At 39.9% G+C, this 27,699-nt stretch overlaps 1 protein-coding gene across 1 annotated transcript; it reads right to left on the bottom strand.

Moving 5' to 3' along the window:
- Positions 1-179: 179 nt before the first annotated feature.
- On the bottom strand, positions 180-26,875 carry atp6v0e1 (ATPase H+ transporting V0 subunit e1). The gene is made up of 4 exons (XM_033029635.1): positions 26,700-26,875; positions 25,641-25,688; positions 2,256-2,382; positions 180-632 (listed from the first exon to the last, which is right to left on the bottom strand). The coding sequence occupies exons 1-3, from the start codon at positions 26,801-26,803 to the stop codon at positions 2,289-2,291; spliced, it is 246 nt and encodes an 81-aa protein (XP_032885526.1). The 5' UTR covers positions 26,804-26,875; the 3' UTR covers positions 180-632; positions 2,256-2,288.
- Between the last annotated feature and the right edge of the window lie 824 nt (positions 26,876-27,699).

Below are 27,699 nucleotides of genomic sequence, written 5' to 3'. Positions count from 1 at the left end.
ACATGCCTCATCTGAATAGGCTTTTGCCCCAAAAAACTGTCAAATTGTTTAAAAACAACATAAAAGTTAATATAATTTCTCAGTTAAACTCAATTCCTTAAATGCAGGATTTGACAGTTGCACTCAATGTCAATGTAAGGATAACATATAACTATATAATATAGAGAGGAGGCAGAGTGTATTGTTAAGAGTTTATTAAATTGTCTGATGTTTAAAGTGGTTTTTAGTAAAAATCAAAATCTGCAAAATATTAATTGGTTCTTTTTCATAAGGCAATTATGCAGTTAGATGGGTACAAAAATATCACAAAATCATTATTTGTTTGATACACAACCTTATTTCTAGTCAGTTCTATAGTATGTTTTAAATCTTTGGTATAAATGTTGTAAAAAATATGCTCAAAATTCATTGTTGTAAAACACAATTAGATTACAACTAAGTTGCTGCTAAACATTCATACTTGTTAGTCTTATTACTTCAACTGCCAAGTATCATCTATTCCAGTTCACACATTATAAATCAGAATGCTGAATTCAAATTGATCCATGCTGTTTGGAAAAGTTCCCAGTTTTATGTTACTCAGACGCAGAAGAAATAATCATTTGTAGTTTTTAAATAGGTATTTTCGTTCTCTGTAAAGGAAAAACAGTGCATAAAATGTGAGCAAGTTTCCACCAGACATATTTTCATAGATGAACTTACAGTTGCTGAATTATTAGTGGCATTTAAAAAAAGTGGCTTGACATTCAAAAGCAAACCAAAAATTCACAGATACTTCCAGAATAGCCACAATGACCGCAAGTCTCAAATGACCGACTCAAATTCTTTTAGCAATATCAAGATGATTGAACAAGAAGGATAACAACGTTCCATAACTGAATTAAATCCAGTGCATGGTTTTTAATATAATGCAAGGGGGATTATGGATTTATTACTGCCTGGCAATAATTTTCCTAATTACTTACAAATCATTAATTCATGTAAATACAACTCAATTGAAACTTTGGTGCAGTTTTCATTACCACTTTGAGTCAATTTTAATATGTACAAGTTTATACATGTAAAAAATATTTAATCTTCCAAACTGGGTAATGTTCAGAAACACCTCGATAATCGACTAGAGCAAAAAATAATTCAGCTGATGCTCAACATTACTCAGCATACATTTTTGGTTCAATTTCCAGCTATTTAATAAACTTTGCAGAAAAAAAATAATGTGGCTGACACATTCATTTTGTATTGTAAAAAGCATATTTTTTTGACAAGCTTTTTGATGTAGACAAAACTGAAGAAATGCAGTTATCTGGAGGATTATTTCATCTATGTTATTGTTATCCACATTATTAGTTCTCACACATTCATTTACTCTTCCACACATGGCTAAATCAAAAGCACAAACATGTTAAGAGTGGAAACCAGAAGCAAAGCTAAAACTGTAAAGTCATGACATTGCATACATTTCTGCGCAACCCACTGTGATGTGATGAAAAAGATTGCAGTCTTGATTCATTGAGAAAGATGCAATAATGGAGGACTTGAAGCTGTTCCGGCCTCCCACCACCAAGAATTGTTTCATTATTTGTAAGATGTTATAGGATTCAGCAATTGAGGAGTGGAATGGGGTAAGATTGCAGATGTGAAAAACTAGCACAAACCAGAACACCCTGCTTCAGTAGTGGGCATTTCTAATCAAGTAATTGCTCTGACCCATCCAATCTTTAGCAGTGAACATCATTGTTTTTACTCATCTACATGCTCTTTGCTACAATTAATTTATCTTTCATACCTAGAGCCCTCCTCTATACCACACCCTCCATTCCCCACATTTTTCTCCTCCACTCCGCCGCCTGTGTCATTACAAGGCCAGCCAGCTGTGCTCACAATGTACAATCAAACAAATTAGGTTATTATTTTCATGCTCTATTTTAGTTATGCCATTCAGCAAAACAAAGCTACAATTTCACAGCCTACAGTTAAAAGATTCTTTTATTTCTGTCCTTTCTAAACTAGACAATGGTTAACAAGGATCAGTATTAGTCTGAAACCTAAATTTGGTTTTCAATTTGAGTGCAAATAGTTTTATTTTAAATACCTAACATGTTAGGTTCCACCCAAACAAATAACTGGGTAATCTACCAGTCTTTAAAACAAATGTCAAGGTCATTACTCTGCTCAGAAATATTATTATTGTACACACTGAAGCTACACTAAAACAAATAGAATTTATATTGTGTAAATTCTTCAAAAAAGCTCACCTCTTCTCCACAGAACTGGTTTTGCTGACGAATTCAAGGCCATTGGTGATACAAGTACCAAACCGTATCGTTTTTTAACTGTGGACCAAATAGAGGATTCAACTGGGACAGGATTGCAATTAGCCAGCTGCAAAATAAAAGAAGATCTAGCTGAGAAAGATCTTTATTACAACCTTTAATTACATCAAAGATGTTATGGCAACAAAGGTAATATTCACGATTTGTCTCCAGTTGGCAGAATGACATTACAGATAACTTATTAGACATTAAGTTGCAGTGTTTTAAATGGTTTGTCTTTCTATTAAATTAAATCATTGCCTTAAAATAAAAATCACTGGCAATACAGAAATCCAGCAATACATAAATATTGATTGTTCACTCTTCAGATATATAGGCCTAAATAGGGGATAATGTGGTTTATGGTTCGATATTTTTTGTTCATTGCCCAGAAGTCATGTGATGAAAGCAGATGTTACACAACATTGCTGATAATAGACATCAAAATGAACTGCAAGCAAAGGGTTTAGGTGCAATGTTAACAAGCTCATGAAAATGAAAGAAATCAGTTGAGTCACGAATGGTCCCACTCAGGGATATCAAGTTCATGACCACTTGTGCAAATAAATGTCAAAAAGGACAGAACACTTAAGTGTTCCATGACACTACTTTATCATAACAGCATGGCACCTGCACAAGGCTGTAGACGGGTCACGTGGAAGCAGTTAGTATGGTTTATGCTGCTGTCAAATCTTTGATTTATTATTCACTATCTTATTAGGCTTATATAATTCAAAACTTCACAATATAAGAGCAGAGCAAACTAATTAAAGAACACTCAGCTGAGATCAAGGTATGTGCAGTTACCATCTAAACTACACATTTAAATCTGTCAGTATATTTTAGCTATATTGCTTGGGCTCACCACAATGTTGTCAGATTGTCATCTAGGGTCCAGCCTACGACAGGATAAAATAACAAGATGGGGCTAGAGATAATCTGCAAGTAGGATGTCAGAGCCAGAATTGGAAAGGGATTGATGCATTGTGGTCAATTTATGCTGTGTCTAAAGGGACCATTAACAAAGAACAATCTTTATATTTTTTTAAAGCAGGAAGTTAATTTCACACTTTAGTAGGTCAAATCTTGTGTAGATAGTTTTCAATTATCACATCATTTCATTCTTGCGAGGGATATTTGCTGGTTCGGAAAGTACCTCCACAATTGCTGTTGATTCTTCAGAGGGCATATATAGTCTACATAGGAAAATCTGCTGCTCCTTTACCAAAAAGACAGCTAGAGCCTTTACAATAATTCATAGGCTTTCAGTCTATTTGCGAGGTGCTAGATGACAAATAGACCAACCTGATTTGTCGAATGCAATCTCACTTCATGCTAGAATTTACGCTGAATCTTTGGGTTGCTCATCCAGCAACTTGAGCGAGCCACCATGTAAATTGTATTCCTTGCATATGCAAAATCCAGCAATAAAATATGGTATGCTATGAATTGAGGCAAATGAAGGACTAATAAGACTGATAAGAACTAAATTGAGGATGTGAATAGTTTGATATTCAGACGGAAAAAGACTAGTGCAGAATATTTATTTGAATTCAGTGTCTTGTTGAAAGAGGGAAAGAACGAGAATTAAAATGAGAACATATTGTTCAGTTAGATTTTCGTTTAACTGATTTGTGTTTGCTGATTTCACCAATGGACATGATAAATAGGATAATAGAGATGGCCTAGAGATGGCCATCAAGGCTGTGCTCCCTGCCGATCACCAGCCCCTCACACTCACCCCCTACGACGTGTATGTGGCACTGAGTAGGATTAATGCACGCAAGGCTGCTGGCCCTGACGGCATCCCTGGGCGCGTCCTCAGGGCCTGTGCTGCGCAGCTGACAGACGTCTGGACTGACATCTTCAAACTGTCACTTGCCCAAGCAGTTGTCCCCACGTGCCTTAAAACCACCTCCATCGTGCTGGTGCCAAAACACTCCACTGCGGCAAGCCTCAACGACTTCCGCCCAGTTGCACTTACTCCCATCATCACCAAGTGCTTCGAGAGGCTGGTCCTAGCACACCTCAAAGGCTGCCTACCCCCCACATTGGATCCCTATCAGTTCGCCTACCGCAAGAACAGGAGTACGGAGGATGCCATCTCAACGGCACTTCACTCCGCCCTCTCCCTCGACAACAGAAACACTTACGTAAGAATGCTGTTCATCGATTACAGCTCAGCATTCAACACCATTATACCCTCTAAACTGATCACCAAACTCGGTGACCTGGGCATCGACCCCTCTCTCTGCAACTGGATATTGGACTTTCTAACCAACAGACCCCAGTCTGTTAGGTTAGACAAGCACACCTCTTCAACCCTCACCCTGAACACCGGCGTTCCACAGGGCTCTGTGCTGAGCCCCCTCCTCTACTCCCTCTTCACCTACGACTGCACACCTGTACATGGTACTAACACCATCATCAAGTATGCAGATGATACAACGGTGATTGGCCTCATCAACAACAACAATGAGTCGGCCTATAGGGAGGAGGTCCAGCTCCTAGCAGCATGGTGCGCTGACAACAACCTGGCCCTTAACTCCAAGAAGACCAAGGAGCTCATTGTAGACTTCAGAAAGTCTAGGGGCGGCACGCACACCCCCATCCACATTAATGGGACGGAGGTGGAACGTGTTTCCAGCTTCAGGTTCCTGGGGGTCAACATCTCCGATGACCTCTCTTGGACCCATAATACCTCAACTCTGGTCAAGAAGGCTCACCAGCGTCTAGGGAGATGCTAACTGCATTTCATTGTCTCTGTACTGTACACTGCACAATTACAATAAAGTTTGAATCTGAATCTGAATCTGAATAGACAGAATTGAAAGATGCGCACACAAGTTCACTTGTTATGTGGTTCTAGAACTAAACAATCCAAATTCACTCATTTGGACCAGAGGGAAGAGTGGCACGCAAGGGATGCATACCAGTAGAGTCACTTTCAAAAAAGGAAAGGATACTAGGACTCATCATGCAGGATACTCCAAAGTGCATTACTGTGGAAGAAAACATGAGTTCATGTGATCATGGAAAGGAAATAATTTGTACACTGAAATGACCCACAAGGCGAAAGATCAAGAGAATAGCAGAATAGCTGTGGAATCTTTCAGAGCTGTTAATGATTTATTTGAAAACCGAACTAGTAATACGAAGTTCATACAATATTGCACTGAATCGCTTGCCTGAGAAAGTCTCAAACTCAAAAGACTGGTATTCAACTAATGCAGCCAAAGTTAACAGGCGTAAGAGAAACAATGTGCCATGCATACCAGACAAGTAATAATCACTGGTACACAAAAATGCTGGAGACACTCAGACTCTGAAGAAGGGTTTCGGCCCGAAATGTTGCCTATTTCCTTCGCTCCATAGATGCTGCTGCACCCGCTGAGTTTCTCCAGCATTTTTGTGTACCTTCGATTTTCCAGCATCTGCAGTTCCTTCTTAAACACAAGTAATAATCACTGTTAACCCTGCATTTCCTTAAAATGTGGGAACAAAGGTATGACTAGGACTAAGGCATTTTGCCTCTCGTACAATAATTGCAGAGACAATTAACCACAGATGCTGCAATTCAATGTTCATATGGGTTGTAAGGTACCTAAATGCATTACGAGGTGCTGTTTTTCCAGTTTGTGGGTGGCCTTACTCTGGCAATGGAAGAGGCCAATGATACAAGGCCAACATGGGAATGGAGGGGTTAAATGGGTCGCAAACGGGAGATCCAACCGCTCTTGGCGGACAGAGCGCAAGTGTTCGGTGAAACAGTCACCCCGTCTAGATGATGCAAAGGAGGCCATATTGGGAACCCTGAATGTTGGAAGAGGTGCATGTGAACCCATGTCTCACATGGAAGAGCTACCAAAGTCCGTGGATGAATGCAAGAAAGGTGATGTAGGGTCAGATGTTACATTCCGTGATTGCAAGGAAAAGTACCTGAGGGCGAGTTGGGTGGGATGGGATGAGTGAACAAGGTCTATATGGAAAGGTGTGGGGAAGATGCCACGGGGGGTGGATTTACACTGAACGTGGGGGAAGTGTCAGTGAATGTGTTGCATGCAGAGGATGGTGGGGTGAAAGACCAGGACTTGGAGAAAACTATACTTGTTCCGTCTGGGCACAGAGGGAGTAAGAATGGAACTACGAGAAACAAGAGACATGAATGAGGGCTCCATCTGCAATAGCAGGGGCAAAAACTTTACTGGAGACAAAGGACATCTTGGGATGTCTACTGTGGAAAGCCTTATCCTGGGAGCAGATGTGGCAGGAATGGAGAAATTGAGAGTTAGGTGTGGCGTCTTTGCAATAGGGAGGGTGAGAGGTGTAGTCAATATAACATTCACATCTACATATGTGCTGCACATGATATATCAAATCGAAAATAACAATGAGTGTGATCTTTCATATAGTTTAAATCGAGCAGTGTGCAGAACCCAATACCATTCTTTTACAACAGATCAGAGGAATAAGTGCATGGTATGCCTGGACTCTTGTGAACCACAGTACAAGAACAGATCATACAAGAACAGGTTGGTTGCAACAGCAACATCAGAATCCAAATGAGGGAACAAAATGTTAAGAATTCATTGATGAATGAAGAGGAAGTCTGCCCAGAATCTAGACTATTTCCTAAATTACGTATCGACTAACAGACTGTTCAACAATAGCGCCTTTCATTTTTGGTTTACAACAGCCATTGTGTGCTTCTCAAATAAACCATTGTTATGCTTTTCTCACTTTCCCATTTTATCATAAATTCTCCCATACAAGTCACATTAGCTTTTGCCCTCCCTCCCCCAAATAACCCATTTACAGAAGAATTGCACAAAGAAAATCATTGTTTTACATTCAGAAGGAAATTAAGGAAACCTTGTCTTTTGCAACATTGCTCATTCCAGTCCAAGCACATCCTCCAATGTCAATAGCAATACAGGATTTGGGTATTACATAGTGATTTTATTTCAAAAACCCAGAATACCAGTCGTTTCTTAATCTTGAAGGAACTTCAGCATTTCTATGTAACATATTAGCTATCCTCTTCTGTATGACCTCACATTGCAGTTCCACACTTGTACTTTCATTAATCCAATCTTCACATTCCATGTGTAACTTTACAGTTGGCAACCATTCCTTAAATTGGTATAATTATGCTTTGAAGTTTCCTTCTATCCCTTCAGCATTCCTAATGACTCTCCATCTTGCTAGTCTCCCTTTGTCACTTTTTTGTTGTCTTTACCAAAATTTTGATCATCCGAATATCTAACTGTCAGCTTCTGCACCTGAGATTTCAGCACTTTTGTTTTGCCATTTCCCTCTTGGTTCGTCTATGATGCACATATGCATTTATTTCCACCCAGATTTTATCACCCATTTCAGTTTTGCATCGGAAAATATCCGATCTATCTTCTCCTTGCAGAGCGTGTTATGCAAATTGCATTTGATAATTATTTTCACTATGATGCTGCTTTGGTGTGACTGCAGAAAATGTTTGAAGTCACCAGTTACAAACCCATTGAAAACCCCATTGTATTTTTCTTCTCCAAGTCCTGGTCTTTCACCCCACCATCATCTTGTTTGTTTGTTCAGTCTGTTTGTTAATAAGTGCACTCAGGTGCTTAAATGCATTAGGCCACTAATAATAAGATGTTCTATAGTGTTTTTCACAGGAGTAACATTCAATAATTATACAGTTAAATAGTACAGATGACTGCATTATTAAACACCTCTACATTGTGCAATTGACCCTTGTGCCACTTTCCTGCAATATCCCTGCATATCTTGCCTTTTGAAAGTGTAACTACATCATTATCAAAAATGCCATTTTGTCAAACATGATTCTCCCAACACAATTCATTGTTAAAAATGCCCTAATAAAAAATATGCCAAGTGAGATCAAATTTTTACTTGACTGCAACTTGACCATCACTTCCTATAATAAATGTATCAGTCTTTAATACACTAAACCAAGCCTCAACAGTATAACAGCTCTATTCACTGAAGAAATTCCACATCTCAACCCTGATCAGTCAACTATTTTGAGACTATTCAAGATACCATTGCCAGCGGGAAAACATAATAAAGAACACAAAAACCAAAGAATTATTTATTCCCCTTTTGTCCTTTAACCAATTCTCAATCCATATGAGGACATTACAAGGGGCCAAGGAGTGGGGTAATGTAATTTTGTTTCAACTCTCTACCATCATATAGAAAGCCTTCTGAAATAGGCTGTGGGCCGAGGAGCTTTTTTGTGCAGTTTCGTAACCCAACTCACGGAACTACATGACATTTTCACATATTGTGTAAAGATATTATATAAATCATCCCTGAAACTCGTCAAGAACAAAACTTGCACATTTTTTATTAAATTAGAGAAAAAAACGGAACATTTTCGTGTATTTTTAGTCCAATCAAAGCACGTTTGACATTGAGTCGGACGCCAGTTGGCCATTCACGAGCTTTGTTTCAGGCTAGCTAGGCAGGGAGCACACATCATGGCTGAGAGTGCTTCTACTGATGCCTGTTTTACTGGAGATTCCGCTGAAGGTTCTTTGTTGTTCTGTGGAATACATGTCGTGGAAACTTGTAACAGGGTAATTGAATTTAGTGAGAAAAGCATTAAGAAGTCTGAAGAATGTGCAGCTAAGTGGATAGGTGGAACAAAGCCTTGAAAGCAGTCCCTGCTGAGGTGCTGCAACACAAAGAGGACAGCCAAGTGAAACCAGTCAAACTCTGTGAATCAACTGGAACTGAAAGGTAAGATCTAAAGTCTGAATTTATGAAAATTAATCTGTATGGACTTTAATTAATTTAATTGCACCCTTTTATAATGTGAAAAAATGAGATTTGGAGGCTGTACATTCACTCATTCATTCATTCATTCATGAAGTTGAGGGCCTAAACTATGTGTATCCATAACAAAGTAAATTAACCATTTTCACTAATGCCAGCTAGCTGAAGTTTAATAAGTTTTCTTTAACATCTATTCTCGGAGCTGCCTGCGATAACTTACCGGGAAAAAGGACTCCGACCGCGGGCCTATGTACTTAACATAGTGAAACCGCGGTCTCAATTAAGAAGCGGCCGATTCGCGATGGCGGATTTTTTTGTAGCCTCTGCCTGACCCTCCACTTGAACTTGAACTAACTTATCAATGGACTTATCAAAACTTATCAAAAGACTTGGAATCTGATGAAGAATATTCAGATGAAGATCAGATGTAATGTAAACAAATAAATTGGGGAAATAAATGATTATATAAAGTTTTATTTTAATGTCGATCGTTTCACTGTTTATTTGGTCAAATTATTTAAACAATGAGTAAATTACTTATGATAATGGCGTGCTGGTGAATGACAGTGCGACAGTCCACCCACCCATCCATACACACATCCACACACACATCCATCCGTACGCACACTTCCATGCATGCACACACACACAAATACATGCACACACACACATCCACCCGCACGCAGACATACATGTACACATCCATGCACACACATACATCCACACATACATCCATCCACACATACATCCATACAAACACATCCACAGATACGCGTTTGACAGGTATACACAGACACACACACAAACTACAGATACTCAAACAATGCAACACTTTTAAGGTTATTTTAGGGTAAAGGTAATAGCCCTCATTTGCAAAGGCACCATCTCTAACATAAATATAGGTTCATGGTAGCTTAAAATGAATACTCATCGAGTAAACATCAGAGCATTCGATTCTTGGTCAGGATATGACATTTACATCAGAAATAAGACAGGTCTCTTACAGGTCTGTCACCCAGCCTGGCACTGCCCCAGTCCCACTATGGCCGTTACCCCCATTCTCCCCACTATGGCAGTCAGTGGGGTTCAGTAAACGGGGGAACCCAGAGGATCTGTCCTGACCCTTTAGTTAGGCAGGTTCATGAGCCCTTAAAACCTGGGACCTCTGCTGCAGTCTCATTAAATTTCCTATTAAAGCGACAGGAAGATGCCTTGCAGGACTGTTCCCCAGCCTGGAACTGCTCCAGTCCCACTATGGCTGTGACCCCCCCACTCTGCACACTGGCAGTCAGTGGGGTTCAGTAAAGGGAGGAACCCACAAGAACTGCCCTCACCCATTAATTAGCCTGGTTCAGGAGCAGGACCTCTGCGACAGTGTCATTAAAAAAACACTCAATTATATTCATCATATTATTTTTATATAATCATTATATATGATTAGTTATATTTACAAGTCATATATATATGCAGTTTAAATTCACTGCAACACGGAAATAGGCTGCCCATGGTGTAATATGGGCATTGGCCACTAGATTGCGCTTACTTTCCCGATCTCGTTTTCTAATTAGTTTAATTCATTAATGTACAACTTTCGGCACTGACGAGTTATGACATCCTTCTCAATTATATTTCACCTAAATTGTGGAAAATTTAATGTAGTTCCGTGACGTGGGTCACGAAAATCGATTTCTAGACACATTTTTGATGCTCGGCCCACAGCCTAAAGGTGCAATGTACCAAATCCACTGGTTCACCATCATCTATTCCATTTCTTACAACTTCAAAAAACTTCCATTCATTAATTGAACATGATTTCCCCAATATAACTCAATATGAACACCACCAATCCTATTCTTTCGTGGTGCCAGCTGCCTCCACCTTCAGCCCGGTATCTTTTTGTTTTTTAGTTTTTTTTGTTATGTTGAAGTGTGTTTTTTATGTTTTTTTTAAATGTTTTAATGTGGGGGAAAGAGGGTACGGTAAGGGGGATACCGTCCTTCAGTCACTTCCTGGAGAGGACGCGACTGATCGGGAGGTCCGGGCCGCTGAGGAGGATTTTCACCGTCGGGGTTCGGCGTCGGCGTTCCATCAGCCCGGCGAGAGGGCCTGAGCATCGAGCCACCCGGGGTGGCGACTGCAGGTGCTCGGAAGGTCCCGACCACGGGTGAACATCTGGGAAGATTGGAGGGGAAGCTGGCTGGACTATGATGCCTTCCTCACCTTGGTGCCATTGTGTTATGCTGTGTCGTGGACTTTCTGTGTTTGTGCTTTTTTTAAATTCTATTTTATTTTTAATATGTTTTATTATTTATTTATTTTTATGATACTGACTGTAAAGGGAAATTCATTTTGTTGTCTCTAATTGAGATAATGACAATAAATTTGAATACAATACAATTTTCCATGAGCCCTAATTACCACTTCCTCGGTAAGAGACACCAGCATTTTCCTTCCACCTGATGTCAGGCTAAATGGCTTTTAGGTTTCTGTTTTCACTGTCCATTCCTTTCTTAAATAGTGGGATTACATCTTCTAATCAAGAGGAACTACATTTGAACTGTAGCATTTTTGGAAGATGAAAACTTGTACATAACTCACCATACATTTCTTTCAGGATAAAAATCATTGTTCCTGAGAAATTGTCAACATTTGTTAATTTTACCAATACCATTTGTTCTACAAAAGGTGATTTATTTCAATTCCTCCTTACTTGTTCCCTATTATTTGCAGGGGCATTTTAGCTTTTGCTACCATTTCTTAATTCTCCGACACAACATCTACCCCCATGTGCCACCAACTTAAATTATTTGTTTACATAATTGCTAAACATAGAAAATAGGTGCAGGAGTAGGCCATTCGGCCCTTCGAGTCTGCACCGCCATTCAATATGATCATGGCTGATCATCCAACTCAGTATCTTGTACCTGCTTTCTCTCCATACCCCCTGATCCCTTTAGCCACAAGGGCCACATCTAACTCCCTCTTAAATATAGCCAATGAACTGGCCTCAACTACATTCTGTTGAACTAGTTTGAAAATTGTTGGGGGAAATAAATTCCGTACCAATTTGAAATTCACAAGTGCAAAGAAATGAAAGGTGATGTGATTGATCGGGGAAAGACAACTAAAATGGGGGCAGGAGACACCAGCCATGAGGGAAAATTCTCAAATATTGTAGCAACATTCATAACTCGTCATTCGTAACTGTCACTCTGTGTCATGTTGTTACTTGTGGGCGGAGCACCAAGGAAAATTCCTTGTATGTGAATACTTGGCCAATAAACTTACTTACTTCACAACAAGTTTAGATTAAGACGAGCAGCCAAAACCCATTTACGTAACCAGGTTTCCCACTCTGCGTCAGATTTGAGAGAAATGTCCTTGCAATAAAAGAACAAGATACGGGTTTTCTTCCATGTTACATTACAAGAAGAAAGCTTGACTTACAGCCAATTCAGACCCAGATAACGCTAGTTGGATTTAAAGATAGCTGGCTTAATTGTTGAAAGTGGTTTGTGTTTTACTGAGGTCAAGAATTTGACAGATCAGTTATTAACTTTTACTTGATTGTAATAAAGGAAAAAGTATTATTCTTTCAGAGTAGAACAATGACTAGTTACACTTAATAAACGACTATTGTCTCAACCTAACATTGACTTTGCACAAATGAAACTACCGGTAATTGATTCAGTCTGAAGAAGGGCCCCGAACCGAGGCATCACCTATCCATGTTCTCCAGGGACCCACGTAACCCAGTTATTCTAGCACTGTGTACTTTAAAAAAATATGTTGATTCTAAATTGTACCAACATGGGAATTACAAAAAAATCAATAATTAATGCATACATTAAAATAAAATTCCTAAAAAGACAGTACAGCGCAGGAACAGGCCCCCTTTGGCCCACAACTTGTTTATATAATAAATATTTGTTCATATTCTTTTGAATTTCTGAAATTGATCCAGTACATCTTTGTGCTTAAATTTGATTACTGAATCTACAAATGAAGATATAAATACAACTGTATTTGACAAGCTTACAAGTTGACCTCTGTGCACTATGTTGCAAACATGGAGCAGAAATCCTACTAACACTTAGAAATGATCAATTACTCTGGTTAAGTAATACTGATAGAACAAAATTCAAGGTCATGTATGCTGTAGTTCAACAGATATGTACGATTTTTAAATATACATTTTACAATAAAACTGAAATACAGTTTTAGTCTGAATACATCAAACACTGTTGCAGTTTCCATCAAATTTAACATAATAGAAAATCTGGAAATTATGAGTTCTGGCAAATGTGGAAATAACGTTAATGTTTCAGTAAATAGTCACAGCATGCATCTACACTTTAAAATAAAATAAAATGAAGCCCATCAGAGTTTTCGGGGAATATGGCTGAGAAATAATGATGAATTGAAGTGGGATCTTTTGTGCACAGTGGAAAATTATTTTAAATTCAAATTTTCTATAGTCAATATTTTTGGATAAAATTAGGCCCAGGTTGCAATTATTGCCAAAGCATCAGGGAGGCCAAGCTAAATCCATAGCGTCTAACCCATTTTGCTCAGTTTCAAAAATCTTATCCAGAACTGGAATATGACTATCCAGCATGATGCATTAATCCTGACATGAATAGCTGTAAACTGTCAGCACAATGTATCAACACATCCATCAACTTCAACATGGCTATCACCTACAGTTTCCAAATAAGTTGACAGAACCAAGACCATAGATCTGAAACATTAATAATGTCTACAATTGAAATAAAATTGTATTTTATTTCAGTTTGTCAACATTTAGGGTACAGGTGACTCCCTATGTTATGGCCATTCAGGTTATAGAAATCCACCCTTATGGAATTCACAAATTACTACCCAAAATGAGATGTGGAATAAAAGGTGCTTTTATGGAATTTGTGGGAATAATCATTAATACAACATAAGCAGATGGCAAAAGGAACAAATTGTCTATATTATCAACTCCCATTTCGTGAGGCATTCCTAAGCAATGTAGCTTTATTTTAAAGGTAGACAAAAGTGCTGGAGAAACTCAGCGGGTGCGGTAGCATCTATGGAGCGAAGGAAATAGGCAACGTTTCGGGCCGAAACCCTTCTTCAGACTGTTCAGTCTATTCAGTCTGAAGGGGTTCGGCCCGAAACGTTGCCTATTTCCTTCGCTTCATACATGCTGCCGCACCCGCTGAGTTTCTCCAGCACTATTGTCTACCTTCGATTTTCCAGCATCTGCAGTTCCTTCTTGAACATAGCTTTATTTTAATCAGTTTTAAGGGCATGTCCCACTTGGCGATTTTTTTGGCGATTGCCGGCATCATTGACTGACATATCAGGTCACTGAAAAATATGTGGCGTGATGACGTATGACACACCGTGTTTTTTCAAGTGTCGCAACATTTTTTTTGTCGCTGCTGGATTTTGTGATGTTCAAAATCTTTAGGCGACACTGATATAACGCCGGCAGTCACCGAAAAAAAAAATCGGCAAGTGGGACAGGCCCTTAAGTACATTTTGAAGACACCCTCCCCAAAAGTTCACCATATTATTTACCCTGAAAATGTCTGAAATAGGGCCACATTTCAGTGCAAGGTCTAAACCTAAACAACCACATAAAGAGATTTATCTGCATGTATAAAACAGTATTTTAAAGGTTAAATGCTGGAGAAAATGCTTGCCACAGCATCTGCAGTCTGTTATGGCCGCAACTGCAGCTGCTGATCACATAAGAGATTGGCCAGTTTCATGAGCTGATGCCGAATGTAAAAAATCCTATAGGATGCCAAATGTTTTTTTAAATCCTATAAGAACATATGGCCACTTAACATGGGATTCAACGAGACATAGGGTTTTGCAGCACAGCGAAATAAATTGCAGCACAGACACTTTTTTAGGAACAGAACCTCTCCATAATGCAGGGGTGTTGCCTGTATTTTGCTTCCAATATTTTATTACCTTTTGTTTTAGGACAAGAAGCAAAAGCATTTAAATTAATAATCAACTGAGTAGATTAATAAAATTTGATTTGTTTTAAATTAAACACCATGCCAAATTAAAGCTAATTTATCCCACATTTCCATAAATGCTTTAAATGTGACTGGCACCTGCTCCAAAATACCCCCAAAACAGAATGATTTTAATGTTTTGAAGTAAGCCACACTCATTCCAACTGAAGACTAAACAGAAAATTCACCCCTTGCTTTGATGAACATTTGCAACAAATCTGATTTTTTTTAGTAAGACTAAGCCAGAATTTTACAACCTGAATTTTCTCTAAATATTCATGCTTATTCATTTTCATCATGTTCCTTTGATTACTCAAATATTTCCTTTCGCATTAAGATGATTCATTATAAAAAGTGGAATTTTAATCTAAAAAGAAAGTGCTATCAAGAAATTCTTCCATGTAATTTTGTGCAATTTCATCTAGCTTCACTTACCTAACAAGGATTAACTGTGAAAAACAAAGAGATCGGGTTGAAGATGGTTCGAGGATGAAGTCGTTTCAGGTTGAGAAATGGAATATTCATAAAGAAATGCTTTATTTTAAATCTTTATATTAGAATTAGAATAACTTGAATAACAAGATAACACTAAAATAAATTAAACTGCAGTGCTACAGCATAGCTGTAAATAGTGAGGACAAGCTGAGGTCAACAGGCAATTAGATGGAAAAAGTGAGACCGTGCTAATCGATGCTCATCTCTAACTATATTGGTATCAAATCTAATGAAGCTTTTTACTGAAGTTATTTTAGTTCAGATTTTTGGAACACCATTTAGTCTCTTGTGCCTGCTCTGCCATTCCAGAAAATTATCTAATCTTTCAGGTCTCTACCATATCTTGATTATACCTAGCAACTGAGCCATCACAAAGTCTAGAGAGAGAACACCAACGATTCATTATTGGCTATGTGCAGAAATTTCTTCTTATCTAAACCCCAAATAATCAACCATTTATTTTTGGACTGAGCCTGGCTCTGGACAAACATTCCAAAGGAGGATACATTTACCAAAGGATACAGTTACCAAACTCTTAAAAAATGAAGTTTCAGTTTTTATTTCCAATTTCTACAACCAAATCACTTCCTTTCAACTGTACTATTTGAAATGAGAGTTGACATCGTGTCGAGACAAAATTTCAAAGGGATGCATAGAGAGATGTTCCCATCCTCCTCCGAAAACAATAAAAAATAAGGATGAATAATAAAAATGTGTTTTTTCCCCCCATCGTTGGAGAAATCTAAATATTTTATTTTATCAGTGACTATGCTGTCCCCTCAACCTAAACAGGCCTACTGAAATATTGTTGTCTAAAATCTAACCTGACAAAATATCAATACTTAATCCTGATTAGTAAAATAAATAGAATCTGCCAGTTTCTACAAGGAACACATGCACAAACATTTTCACTTTCATCCATGATTTACTGTATTAATTTTCGTTCATAAGTTAAAGGAGCAGAATTAGGCCATTTGGCCCATTGTCTACTATGTCATGCAATCATGACTGATCTATCTTTCCCTTAACCCCATTCTTCTGCCTTCTCCCCAAAACCGCCAACACCCCTACTAATCAAGAATCTGTCAATCTCAGCCTTAAAAATATCCATTGACATGGCCTCCACAGTCACCTGTTGCAACAAATTTCACAGGTTCACTTCTCTCTAACTAAAGAAATTCCTCCTTATCTCCTTTCTAAAGGCACATCATAATGAGGCTATGGCCTTGTCCTAGACTCTTTCACTAATCCAGATTAGTATACTAAATAGAATAATTTATGAAATTGATATAAAATTGATATCTATCTGCCTTAGAGGCAGGTGTGCCTGAACAGTTAAATGCCTTAGAGGATTTAGGTTTAAAGAAATTCAAGTTCTATACAATAAATGTTACTTTTTAAAAACAGAACTCTAAATTGTGCTGAAGACAGGAATATGGGCAAACAAAAACTCCACTTTGACTTACTTAATTCCTTGGGTGCTATAGGTTCAGCTGTCATAAGACCTGGGAGATAGATGTTCTGCACAGTTGTTTTTGAAAGTCATGTGCGAATGTTGATTGCTCAATGAGTATTTTTTTTTAATCAAGTATTTCTCATTATAATTTTCTCTGTCCACTTCAACTTGTGTTGATTATAAATCCACAGACAAGTTCAACTGAGGCATCGTATATTTTCTAACAATTTGGCTGACGATGTTGGAATGAAAACATTTTTTAAAAACAAAAAAGAGTTATGAACACGGTCGGTAAGAGTCGGTATATCTCTTTATGCTTTTGGTGTCTCTTGCTATTCCATTTCAATGGTTAACTTTCAGATGTAAAAAATAGTATAACAAAAGTATCAGGAAGCATGCCATATCAATACATTTGGCTAAATTGCGTGCCAATTTTTCTGTATTCTGCACAATTAAAAGGAACAAAATCCAAAGGATATTATAATGAAACAGCCAGTAGCTAACAGGAAATTGGATTAAAAAGACCAAAACTACAAAACTGAGAAACAACCAAGTCCCACCCACTTGTTCCTCATTCATTATTACTTTCAGGAAGTGACAATGCAACCATAAGTGACATTGAAAATAATTGCAAGAATATGTAACAATAAGGTCAGGTCTGCAATCACCCTGCAACTCATTATACTGGTCTTGTTTCTCCACTCCACTCTGCCCTCTGCTGGTGTTCCTGCAGGAATGAAATTGCCCATGGCTGCCTGCAAGTACAGGTGCACAACCTTTTATCCGAAAGCCTTGGGACCAGACACTTTTCGTAATTCGGAATTTGTCGGCCTTCGGAATGGAAATTTTTTAGCGTAGATTTTAATGGCTGGCTCAGTGGTAGAGTGCTCGGCTCATATCCGCAAGGTCGCGAGTTTGCGCCTTGATCCGAGCAGTTCCTCGGTCGCGAGTTTGAGTCTTCAATGTCGTTTTTTCTTGCAGAATAAATGTCTGTATGAAATGCAGTGTGTTGAATGAATTCCTGAATTTGTAAATGTGACCGCAGCATTGAATCACCTCTCACACTCATGTCACCCTAGCGGGGCTACATGCCCTTAGGCGGCCTAAGGCGACATTTCCACACTCTTATATCCGTGTGCAGCAGAGGCAACGTGTGTTTGGCGCCAAACGTGAGCTTTGGTGAGCTTTGGTGTGCAGACGACATCCTGGAAAAAATGTCCGGTTTCTTCCAGATAGGCGATATACCCACCCGGGCAATATACCCTCCACTTCTCTTTTATGAAGGGGATTTAGTTTCCCCGTTCTTCCAGGACCGACCGGAGGTTCCGCTGTCACCTCTGCGGGCCACCCTCGGTGAACGTCCTGTCTCCCTGTCCCTGGGATAGTAGGGGGCGATCAAACAGCACAATACCCCCCTCCCCCTCCAACTCCAGAGGAATCCGCTCCCCGATGGGCCGCTACGGCGACAAGTGGCAGTTCGCCCACAGCCCGAGCTGCGCGACCCCAAGAACAAGACGTACCTTGCACACCATCAGCTTCTGCCCATACGGGGAGCGTGTTCCTCTGGAGCTGGAGCGGGGCTGGGCTGGAGTTGCTGATCTGGGATCTCCGTGCTTGCAGTGGGCCTGGGGGTCGGTGTCCCGATGAGGGGGCACAGCTCGGGCTGTGGGCGAACTGCCACTTGTCACTGTAGCGGCCCATCGGGGAGCGGCTTCTGGTGGTCCTGACGTCTCCAGCCAGTTTGCAGTTTTCCTCTGGAGTTGGAACGGGGCTGGGCTGCTGCTGGCTGTGGGTCTCTGGGATCTCCGTGCTTGCAGTGGGCCTGGGGGTCGGTGTCCCGTTGGTCCTGACGTCTCCGGTGACTGGCACTGACCTGCTGGCATTGCCGACGTGAAGACAGTGCAAAGCCCCCGCGCCGGTGCAATGGGCGGGGAGCTGGAGAGGGGAGGGAAGGGGTCACACACATGGCCGGGAAGCAGAGGGGTGTAGGTGGGGTGAAACTGAAGGGAGCGACAATCTGCTGCTGCCTGCCCGCTGAGTTAAAAAGTTCCCACGCAAGACTCACGATACACTGTGTATCGTGAGTCTACCGTGAGAACTTTTTAACTCAGCGGGCAGGCAGCAGCATATTGTCAATTATTAACCCTCCCGCGCAATATACCCTCACCTTCTCTTTTATGAATGGGGATTTAGTTCCCCTTTCTTCGAGGACCGACCGGAGGTTCCGCTGTCACCTCTGCGGGGCGCCCTCGGTGAACGTTTTCAAAGACCTTTCTTCAAGGACCGAAAAAATGTCCGCTATTCGGAGGTTTTCGTTATTTGGATCTTCGGATAAAAGGTTGTGCACCTGCACTAATATTGGAGATAGGAAAACGTATGACAAATATCAGAACATAGTTAGATTTAATTCGATTGAAATCTACCTCAACAGGGGAACTGTTTTGGCAAAGGAAGGAATTCTAAATATAGCAATTTCACCATTTCCACATGGGGCTCATGAAAGAAATTGCTGTCTATTTCATGTTTAATGAAAACACACATACAAGTTGATATACTTAAAACAAAGAGGCTGTTCACAGATTTCACAATCTAACTTATCCCAACATTGAAACAGAACAATAATACATCAGTTTAACAGACCTAACTGGTAGAAATCTGCATTATAATAAAATATTAAACGATAATAAAAATAATATCAAGGGCATATGGAATGTGTTAAATAATATTATCAGGAATGGATCAATGAATATAAACTACCCTCAGTATTTTAAAGCCAATGATACAACTGTAAGCGATATGAAATGATGTGGTTAATGGGTTTAACAAATTTTTTGTAAGTGTGGGACCAAAACTGGCAGAAGAAATCGATAATCCACAGTCAGAAGAAGGAGAGGGGAAGGTTGTGGATTTGTTAGACAGCAACCCAAACTCAATGTTTTTTAAAGCAGCTGATGAAAAGGAGATTATTGACATTGTTAGTAATTGTAAGAATAAAAGGTCTACAGACTGGAATGACATTGATATGGCTTTAATCAAGGTAGCCATTGATGTAATTGTAAAACCCTTAACTTATATTTGCAATTTATCTTTCAAAACTGGTGTATTTCCATGTAAAATGAAAACTGCCAAAGTCATCCCACTATACAAAGCTGGAGACAGAAATTAATTTACAAATTACAGGCCGGTGTCGTTACTCTCTCAGTTCTCAAAAATATTAGAAAAACTGTATGTAAGTAGATTAGATAACTTTATCGAGAAGCACGAATTGCTAGTTGATAGTCAATATGGATTCAGGTCAAACAGATCGACATCCATGGCATTAATGGAGTTAATTGAAGACATTACCAGTTCTATAGATAACAAGAAATATGCAGTGGGTGTATTTATAGATTTGAAAAAAGCATTCGATACAATTGATCATCATTTGCTAATCAAAAAACTGGAAAAGTATGGAATCAGAGGGGTTGTACTAGAGTGGATGAGAAGCTACATAAGTAAAATACATCAGTTTGTGCAAATAGGGGACTGCAAATCAACATGCTTAGAAATAACTTGTGGAGTCCCACAGAGGTCGGTTTTGGGCCCCAAATTATTTATTTTGTATATTAATGATATATGTAGGGTCAAACCTCTTGAAATTTGTGTTATTTGCAGATGACACTAATATTTTCTGTGATGGGGACAATTTGCAGCAGCTTTTGGAGGTGGTCACAGCAGAAATGAGTAAACTAAAAACATGGTTTGATTTGAATAAATTATCATTAAATTTAAACAAAACCAAACTTATGCTGTTTGGAAAACGCAAAATAAATACACAAGTAAAAGTAATGATAAATAATGTTGAAATAGAAAGAGTGTATGAAAATAAATTTCTGGGTGTGATTCTTGATCACAAAATCTGCTGGAAACCCCATATAAAACATGTGAGAGCAAAAGTAGCACGGAGTATTGGAGTGATGGGGAAAGCAAGGCATGTTTTGAATGAGAGAGCACTGTATATTCTGTACAGCTCACTTGTGTTATCGTATTTAAATTACTGTGTGGAAGTATGGGGCAACACCTACAAAACCACCTTACAATCACTAAGCACACTACAAAAAAGAGCTATTCGTATAGTAAACAATGTAGGATATCATGAACACACCAATATACTGTATTTAAAATTACACACCTTAAAGATTAAGGATCTGGTAGAATTTAAGACTGCACAAATAATTTATAAAGCAAAAAATAAACTTCTACCTGTAAACATACAAAAACTGTTCAAAGACAGAGAGGGGGGTTATAACTTTAGAGGGAAACTAAACTTGAAACAGCATTATGCTCGGACCAATTTAAAAAGTATGTGTATTTCCATTTGTGGGGTGGTTTTGTGGAATGGTCTTGACAAAACAATTAAACAAAGTATGAATATAATGCAATTTAAAAAAATGTACAAAAGATATATCTTTGAAAAGTACAGTAATGAGGAAGGAAAATGTAAATCTCACAGATGTTAATGGTGCTTGTTCTTTTTGTTCTTTTCTTTTTTTGTTCTTTTTTTCTTAATAGCTTGATTGGAGTAGTTTTATTTGAATTGACTGTTAATTTTATTTTATTGAATTTTGCATTTGTTAATGGTGAAGAATGGGGGTAGGACTTGACAAGCATAGGCTTCTTCCTATCCCTTTTCAAACGAGTCTAATGTGTATTATGTTGAAATTGGCTTTTGATTTTTTAATTTATGTATGTACATATATGTTATGTATATGTGTATGTGTGTATATGTATGTATATATGTATATGTATATATGTGTGTATGTATTTATGTATATATGTATATATATAATTTTCCTTTTATTTATTCATTTTCATCTTTTCTTTTCTTCTTTTTTTTTTAATCGTTCGAAATAAAAGATATAATTCATTCATTCATTCATCAGTATTGTTGATAGACACAAAAAGCTGGAGTAACTCAGCGGGACAGGCAGCCTCTCTGGAGAGAAGGAATGGGTGATGTTTCGGGTTCGAGACCCTTCTTCAGTATTGTTGATCTGACTACCAACTTAAATGTTTCCCAAAAACCTGTTTACAGAGCAAATCTTCTCTAGTTGAACACTTAATGCAATGTGCTAGATTCAAGGTTACCATACAATGCTTATAATGAGAACAGAAACAATTTCAGCTACCCAACCCAAAATATTTTCAATTTTAGTTCTATTTAAGCAGGTTGGAGATATTTGCAAATATTATTACATGATAGGATACAATAAGATATAGGCAAGATCTCTTTCCTGCGCAATCAAATGAATAAGCGAGTTTGGTATTCCGAAAAACGGAAGGAACCATGGGATTTGTCAAAGGTCACTCAGTATAAACAAAAAGCGAACAAAGCACTGACTGAATAAACTGTGTATAAATTCTTATCTTTATTCATGATTTATGTGTAAAAATATTTAATCTGAGGAACGGGGTGCCAAGTAGCGGGGTGTAACAGCGAGATAGAGGGGGCAGATGTGAGTGGGAGACGGGTGGGGGGGGGGGGGGGGGAGACTGGACGAGAGACATTCTCGGCAGCTGCACGCACACAGACCCGCGCCTCATCTGCAGCCAGGATCAAACCCGGATCCCCGGCGCCACAAGCGCTGCCGAACTGTCACTGAACCGTCCATCCTGTTCCCATCCCCCAGGTGACGTCCGGACCGACAGGACACCAGCCCCCAGGCCCACTGCCTGCACGGAGAAGCGCCAACCCCAGCTCAACTCCGCCTATCACGCCGGGTGAACTGACAGCCCCGGACCAACGGGACAGTGGCCTGGAGCAGCGGCCCACAGCCAGCGCGGAGAAGCGCCAACTCTAGCCCAACCTCGCTCCAACTCCTGAGGAACCGGCTCCCCGACGTTAAACATTTTAATGGAATTACTCAAAGTTTAATGAAACCTGGAGACATGTGAACAGGGAGACTTGATTCCATCGCTCCCAGAAAGTGGTAACATGGGTAGATAGGGTGGTGAAAAAGTATATAGTATATAAAACACTGGTCAAGCCACACTTAGAGAATTATGTGCAGTTTTATTTGCTATTTGAGGAAAGAGAGGCTTACACTGAAGAGAGTGCAGAGGTGATCTACCAGAATGTTAACTGGAAGACTTTAATTATTAGGAGAAATTTGATCTGAGGGGCAATATTTGTTTGAAACATATTTAGAATGCTCTGTATATTTAAGAGGCATTTATACAGACACTGAGAAGGGCAAAAAGGGTGGTGTCGACATGGTGGGTCAAAGACTGTGCACTGTTTATTTTGTCATTGAGATGTGCAGATTACAACACATCCCAAATAATCATTCTTAATGCAAGGAGCAAATGAATGCATTGCGTGTTACGGTAGTCTAAAATGTTTTTTATTGTCAGATGTCCCAATATGGAACAATGAAATTTTAACTTGCAACAGCATATCAGGTAGATAAACAGAGTACTCAGTAGAAACCATAGAAAGAAGTCAGAAGTGGAAGATGATGAGGCTAGCAGTTTCAACATTTACAGTATGGCGTGCAGTTATTGAGTCAGTGTAGAAACAGGCCCTTTGGAGCAACCTGCCCACGCCGATCAACATGCCACATCTACAGTAGTCCTACCTGCCTGCACTTGACCCATGACCCTCTAAACCTGGTCCTATCCATGTACCCGTCCAAATGTCTTAAAACATTATGATAGTACCTGCCTTAACTACCTCCTCCGGCAGCACTTCCATATACCAACCATCCTTTGTGTAAAAACCTTACCATGTACCCATTAAATCTTTCCCTTTCACCTTAAACCTATGTCCTCTGGTTCTCAATTCCCCTTCGTTGGACAAAATACTGTGCATTTACCCTATCTATTCCTCTTATGATATTGTACAGCTCTATAAGATCACCCTTCATCTTCCTGAGGAATAAAGGAATAAAGTCCTAGCCTGCTCAACCTCTGCCTATAGCTCAGGCCCTCGAGTCATTGCAAGATCCACGTAAATCTTCTCTGCATTCTTCGCAGCTTGACAGTATCTTTTCTATCTATATAGATGTCCAAATGCCTTGAAATATCATTTTACCCACCTCTATCATTTCCTCAAAGATAGACACAAAATCATGGAGCAACTCACTGGGTCAGGCAGCATCTTTGGAGAAAAGGAATAGGTGATGTTTTGGGTCGAGACCCTTCTTCAGACTGGGAGTCAGGGGAGAAGGAAACTGAAGGTATGAAAAAGTACAAAACAAATCAGAGCCGGCACTGATGGCCAAAGAGCCCACAACAGTCCTTTGTTGGCTGTGGAGGTGGTGATGACAAATGGATACAAACAGTAAAACTAGCAGGATGACTGGGGTGGGGAGGGACGGAGTGAGAGGGAATGAAAGGGTTACCAGAAATTAGAGTTATCAATATTCATACCATTGGGCTGTAAGTGCCCAAGCAAAATACGAGGTACTGTTCCTCCAATTTGCATGTGGCCCAACTCTGTCAATGGAGGAGGTCCAGGACAAAGGTCAGTATGGGCATTGCAAATGTTTGGCAAAGAGGAGACTGCGTAGACCAAGGCGGATTGAGCAAAAGTGTTCAGCAAAACGATCTCTCAGTCTGCGTTTTGTCTCACCGATATATAGGATTGCACACCAAGAGCAACGGATACAGTAGATGAGTTGGAGGAGGTGCAAGTGAACCTCTGCCTCAATGAAAGGACTATCGGGGTCCCTGATTGAAGGCGAGGGAGGGGGTAAAGGGACAAGCTTTGCATCTCCTGCAGTTGCAGGGGAAAGTACCTGTGGAGGGGATGGTTTGGGTGGGAAGGAATGAGGGGTGATCTTAAAGAGGTGTGTAAAATCATGAGAGGAATAGATCAGGTAGATGCACAGAGCCTCTTGCCCAGAGCAATTTAATCGAAGACCAGAGGACATATGATTAAGGTTAGTGGGAAAAGATTTAATAGGAATCTGAGGGGAAACTTTTTCACACAAAGGGTGGTGGGTGTATGGAACAAGCTGCCAGAGGAATTTGTTGAGGCAGGAACTATCCCAACATTTAAGAAACAGTTAGACAGGTACATGAATAGGACAGGTTTGGAGGGATATGGGCCAAACATGGACACCTGGGGCTAGTGTAGCTGGGACATGTTGGCCAGTGTGGGCAAGTTGAGCCAAGGATCCAATTTCCACGCTGTATCACTCTATGACTCTAGTTATTGTGCCACAGATCTGGTTGCTGCTCTCCTCCACCAGGATCCAAAATTATATTCTTGTCAGTGAGGGAATGGCAACAGAGTAATCCTGCACTCTCTGCCTACCCCTTCTATCTTTCCTGATTGCCATCCAGATAAATTGCAGTAAATTCTGACTTGAAAATATATTGCCAGCCCTTCAACAGTGGTCTAAATCACAGTACTCACTTCTCAGCACTGAGTACTTACACCAGGTCAGCAGCAGTTCACCATCACCACCCTCTCAAGGGCAACTAGCAACACCCAGATCTTGACAATTTTACATGAAAACATCAGTTTACAATGTTCTTGAAATATCCTTCAGCGGGAGTATTGTTGATACTTACAAAAGATAGCAACAAACAGCACTCGTCACCAGCATAGTATTAATGACACTGCGGAAGAGAGAAGATTTTATACCATTAAAAGTGCTTTCTTTTCTGCCAGAACTCAATAAGCAAAATGTTATGCAAAGCTAATTTGGAGTATTATTTGAACATTTCAATTCTACATGTTTTGCAAAATCAGTTTACCACTTACATTGCATTGTGTGCACTATTTACATTGGGTTAAATCCCGGCAAAATTCATCAAATTAAAAATGATAATAGACAAAGAATAAGCTGATTTTTTAAATCAGTTATTAAAATATTTAGAGTTTTAATACACAAAGTGCTTTTGTAAATACAATATAACTGCTAGTACTGCTGTGGAAATCAAAGTTTGACTGCCTAAGTTTTAGGTACCCATATTGTACTGCCATTTTACTTAAACACTCTACAAAATGCTCACTCATATACAAAAATAAAAACAGTGACATAATTAGTTTTAAATCCAACTATGAATAGTTGATCATGTGATTGATTTACAACCCCTGCCCAAACACCCATTTCATCTATATCAGGTCCCCATACACATTTCCTCAACGCAGATATAGTTCTTCCAAACTGCGCACATCAGGAAAGGCGGGCTTCTTTCACTCGCTTCTCGCGTACCGATTTCGCGTGTTCCAACTATTCTATTGCTTCTGTCTTTTTCCTCCCGCAACTCAGCCCAGTCCCCACATTAGGAGACATTGCGTCAAACTACTTCTGCCCGTCTCATGTTCCCCAATTCTTTCCTGTCCCCGGACAAGTTCTCTCTTCCGTTCGTCCTTCCCCCTCCTCCACTTTCCCCCCCAAATCAGGGGTGTCTCTGTCTCTGTCTGTCTCTGTCTCTCCCCCTTCACGTACCCCGCTAGTTTGTGCCAGAGGTGCCACCCCCATGGCTCGCCTCTTTTCGGTAACCCTGCTATTTATTCTGTGACGCAGATTGAGCTGAGAGTGAAGGGCGTCCGTGCCTGTCCCCTCCACAACCCCCATCCCTCTCATCATCCCCTCCCTCCCCCAAACAACCTTAAAACCTCACCCTCTATTTGGTCCTTTGGGGATGAACCAAGGTACAACGCCACCCACAACACCCCAGAACACGGTGAGGACAATGATGGGGACGGTGAGACCGCTGTAACCCATGATGAACACACCAGTCCTTCCTCCACCTCACGCCACCAGCCTCCCGGAACTCACTACCGGAAACGACGCCAGCCCGATGGGGCCCTCCCTCCCTCCCTCCCCGTCATGTGCTTCTGGGATCCGCTGTGTGATCCCGCCTTAGGATCTTTGGTGTGAACTTTGTTCTGGACAAAGATCTTTGTTCCTGGGCCTCGCAGAGCGAGGGGACACCGCGGCCGAGCAATGGCCGAGAAGTGACGTGTGAGGCGGGGGGCGAGAGGGCAGGACGATCGGTGTTCGATGGTGCCGCTGACCATGACATTAGTGCCATTTAATTGGACCCAGTTGCAGATGTAATTCAGAGCAGAGAGGCGGCACACATTTTCCCATTGAGATTGATCTAACTCAACTGCTTGCAACTCAATAAGCAAGTATACGTCAAGAGTGTTTTATTGTCATATGTCCCTGAATGACATTCTTACATGCAGCAGCGCAACCGAATATGTTAACATATTCTATGTAAACATAGTACTCTGTAAACAATATAATAAACGAGAAAACAAAGTTCAGTATGCGTGTACATATATAAACATATACATATGTTTTATACACATACACATAAAACCAAACAATAATAGTGCAAAAAGTCAAAACCAATGCCCACGTGTCTGTCGTTCAGAGCTTATTTGGAGGTTGTGTTTAATAGCGCGATAGCTGTAGGGGAGAAGCTATTCCTTTTTAAAACATTTATTATTGTCTTTTACCTAAATTTAAAATGTCACTTTTATCTTTTTTTGTAATCTTTTTTTGTAATCTTATTTTTATCCTTGTAATATCATTGCTGAGGTGACCCGTTGTCTTGTCTAACACATTTAATTGTACCGTTGACCCTGTGTTAACCTACATATGACAAATAA

This window comes from Amblyraja radiata, chromosome 11 (assembly GCF_010909765.2).
Source record: "Amblyraja radiata isolate CabotCenter1 chromosome 11, sAmbRad1.1.pri, whole genome shotgun sequence".
NCBI classification, from domain to species: domain Eukaryota; kingdom Metazoa; phylum Chordata; class Chondrichthyes; order Rajiformes; family Rajidae; genus Amblyraja; species Amblyraja radiata.
This window is presented reverse-complemented; position numbering and strand designations above follow the sequence as displayed.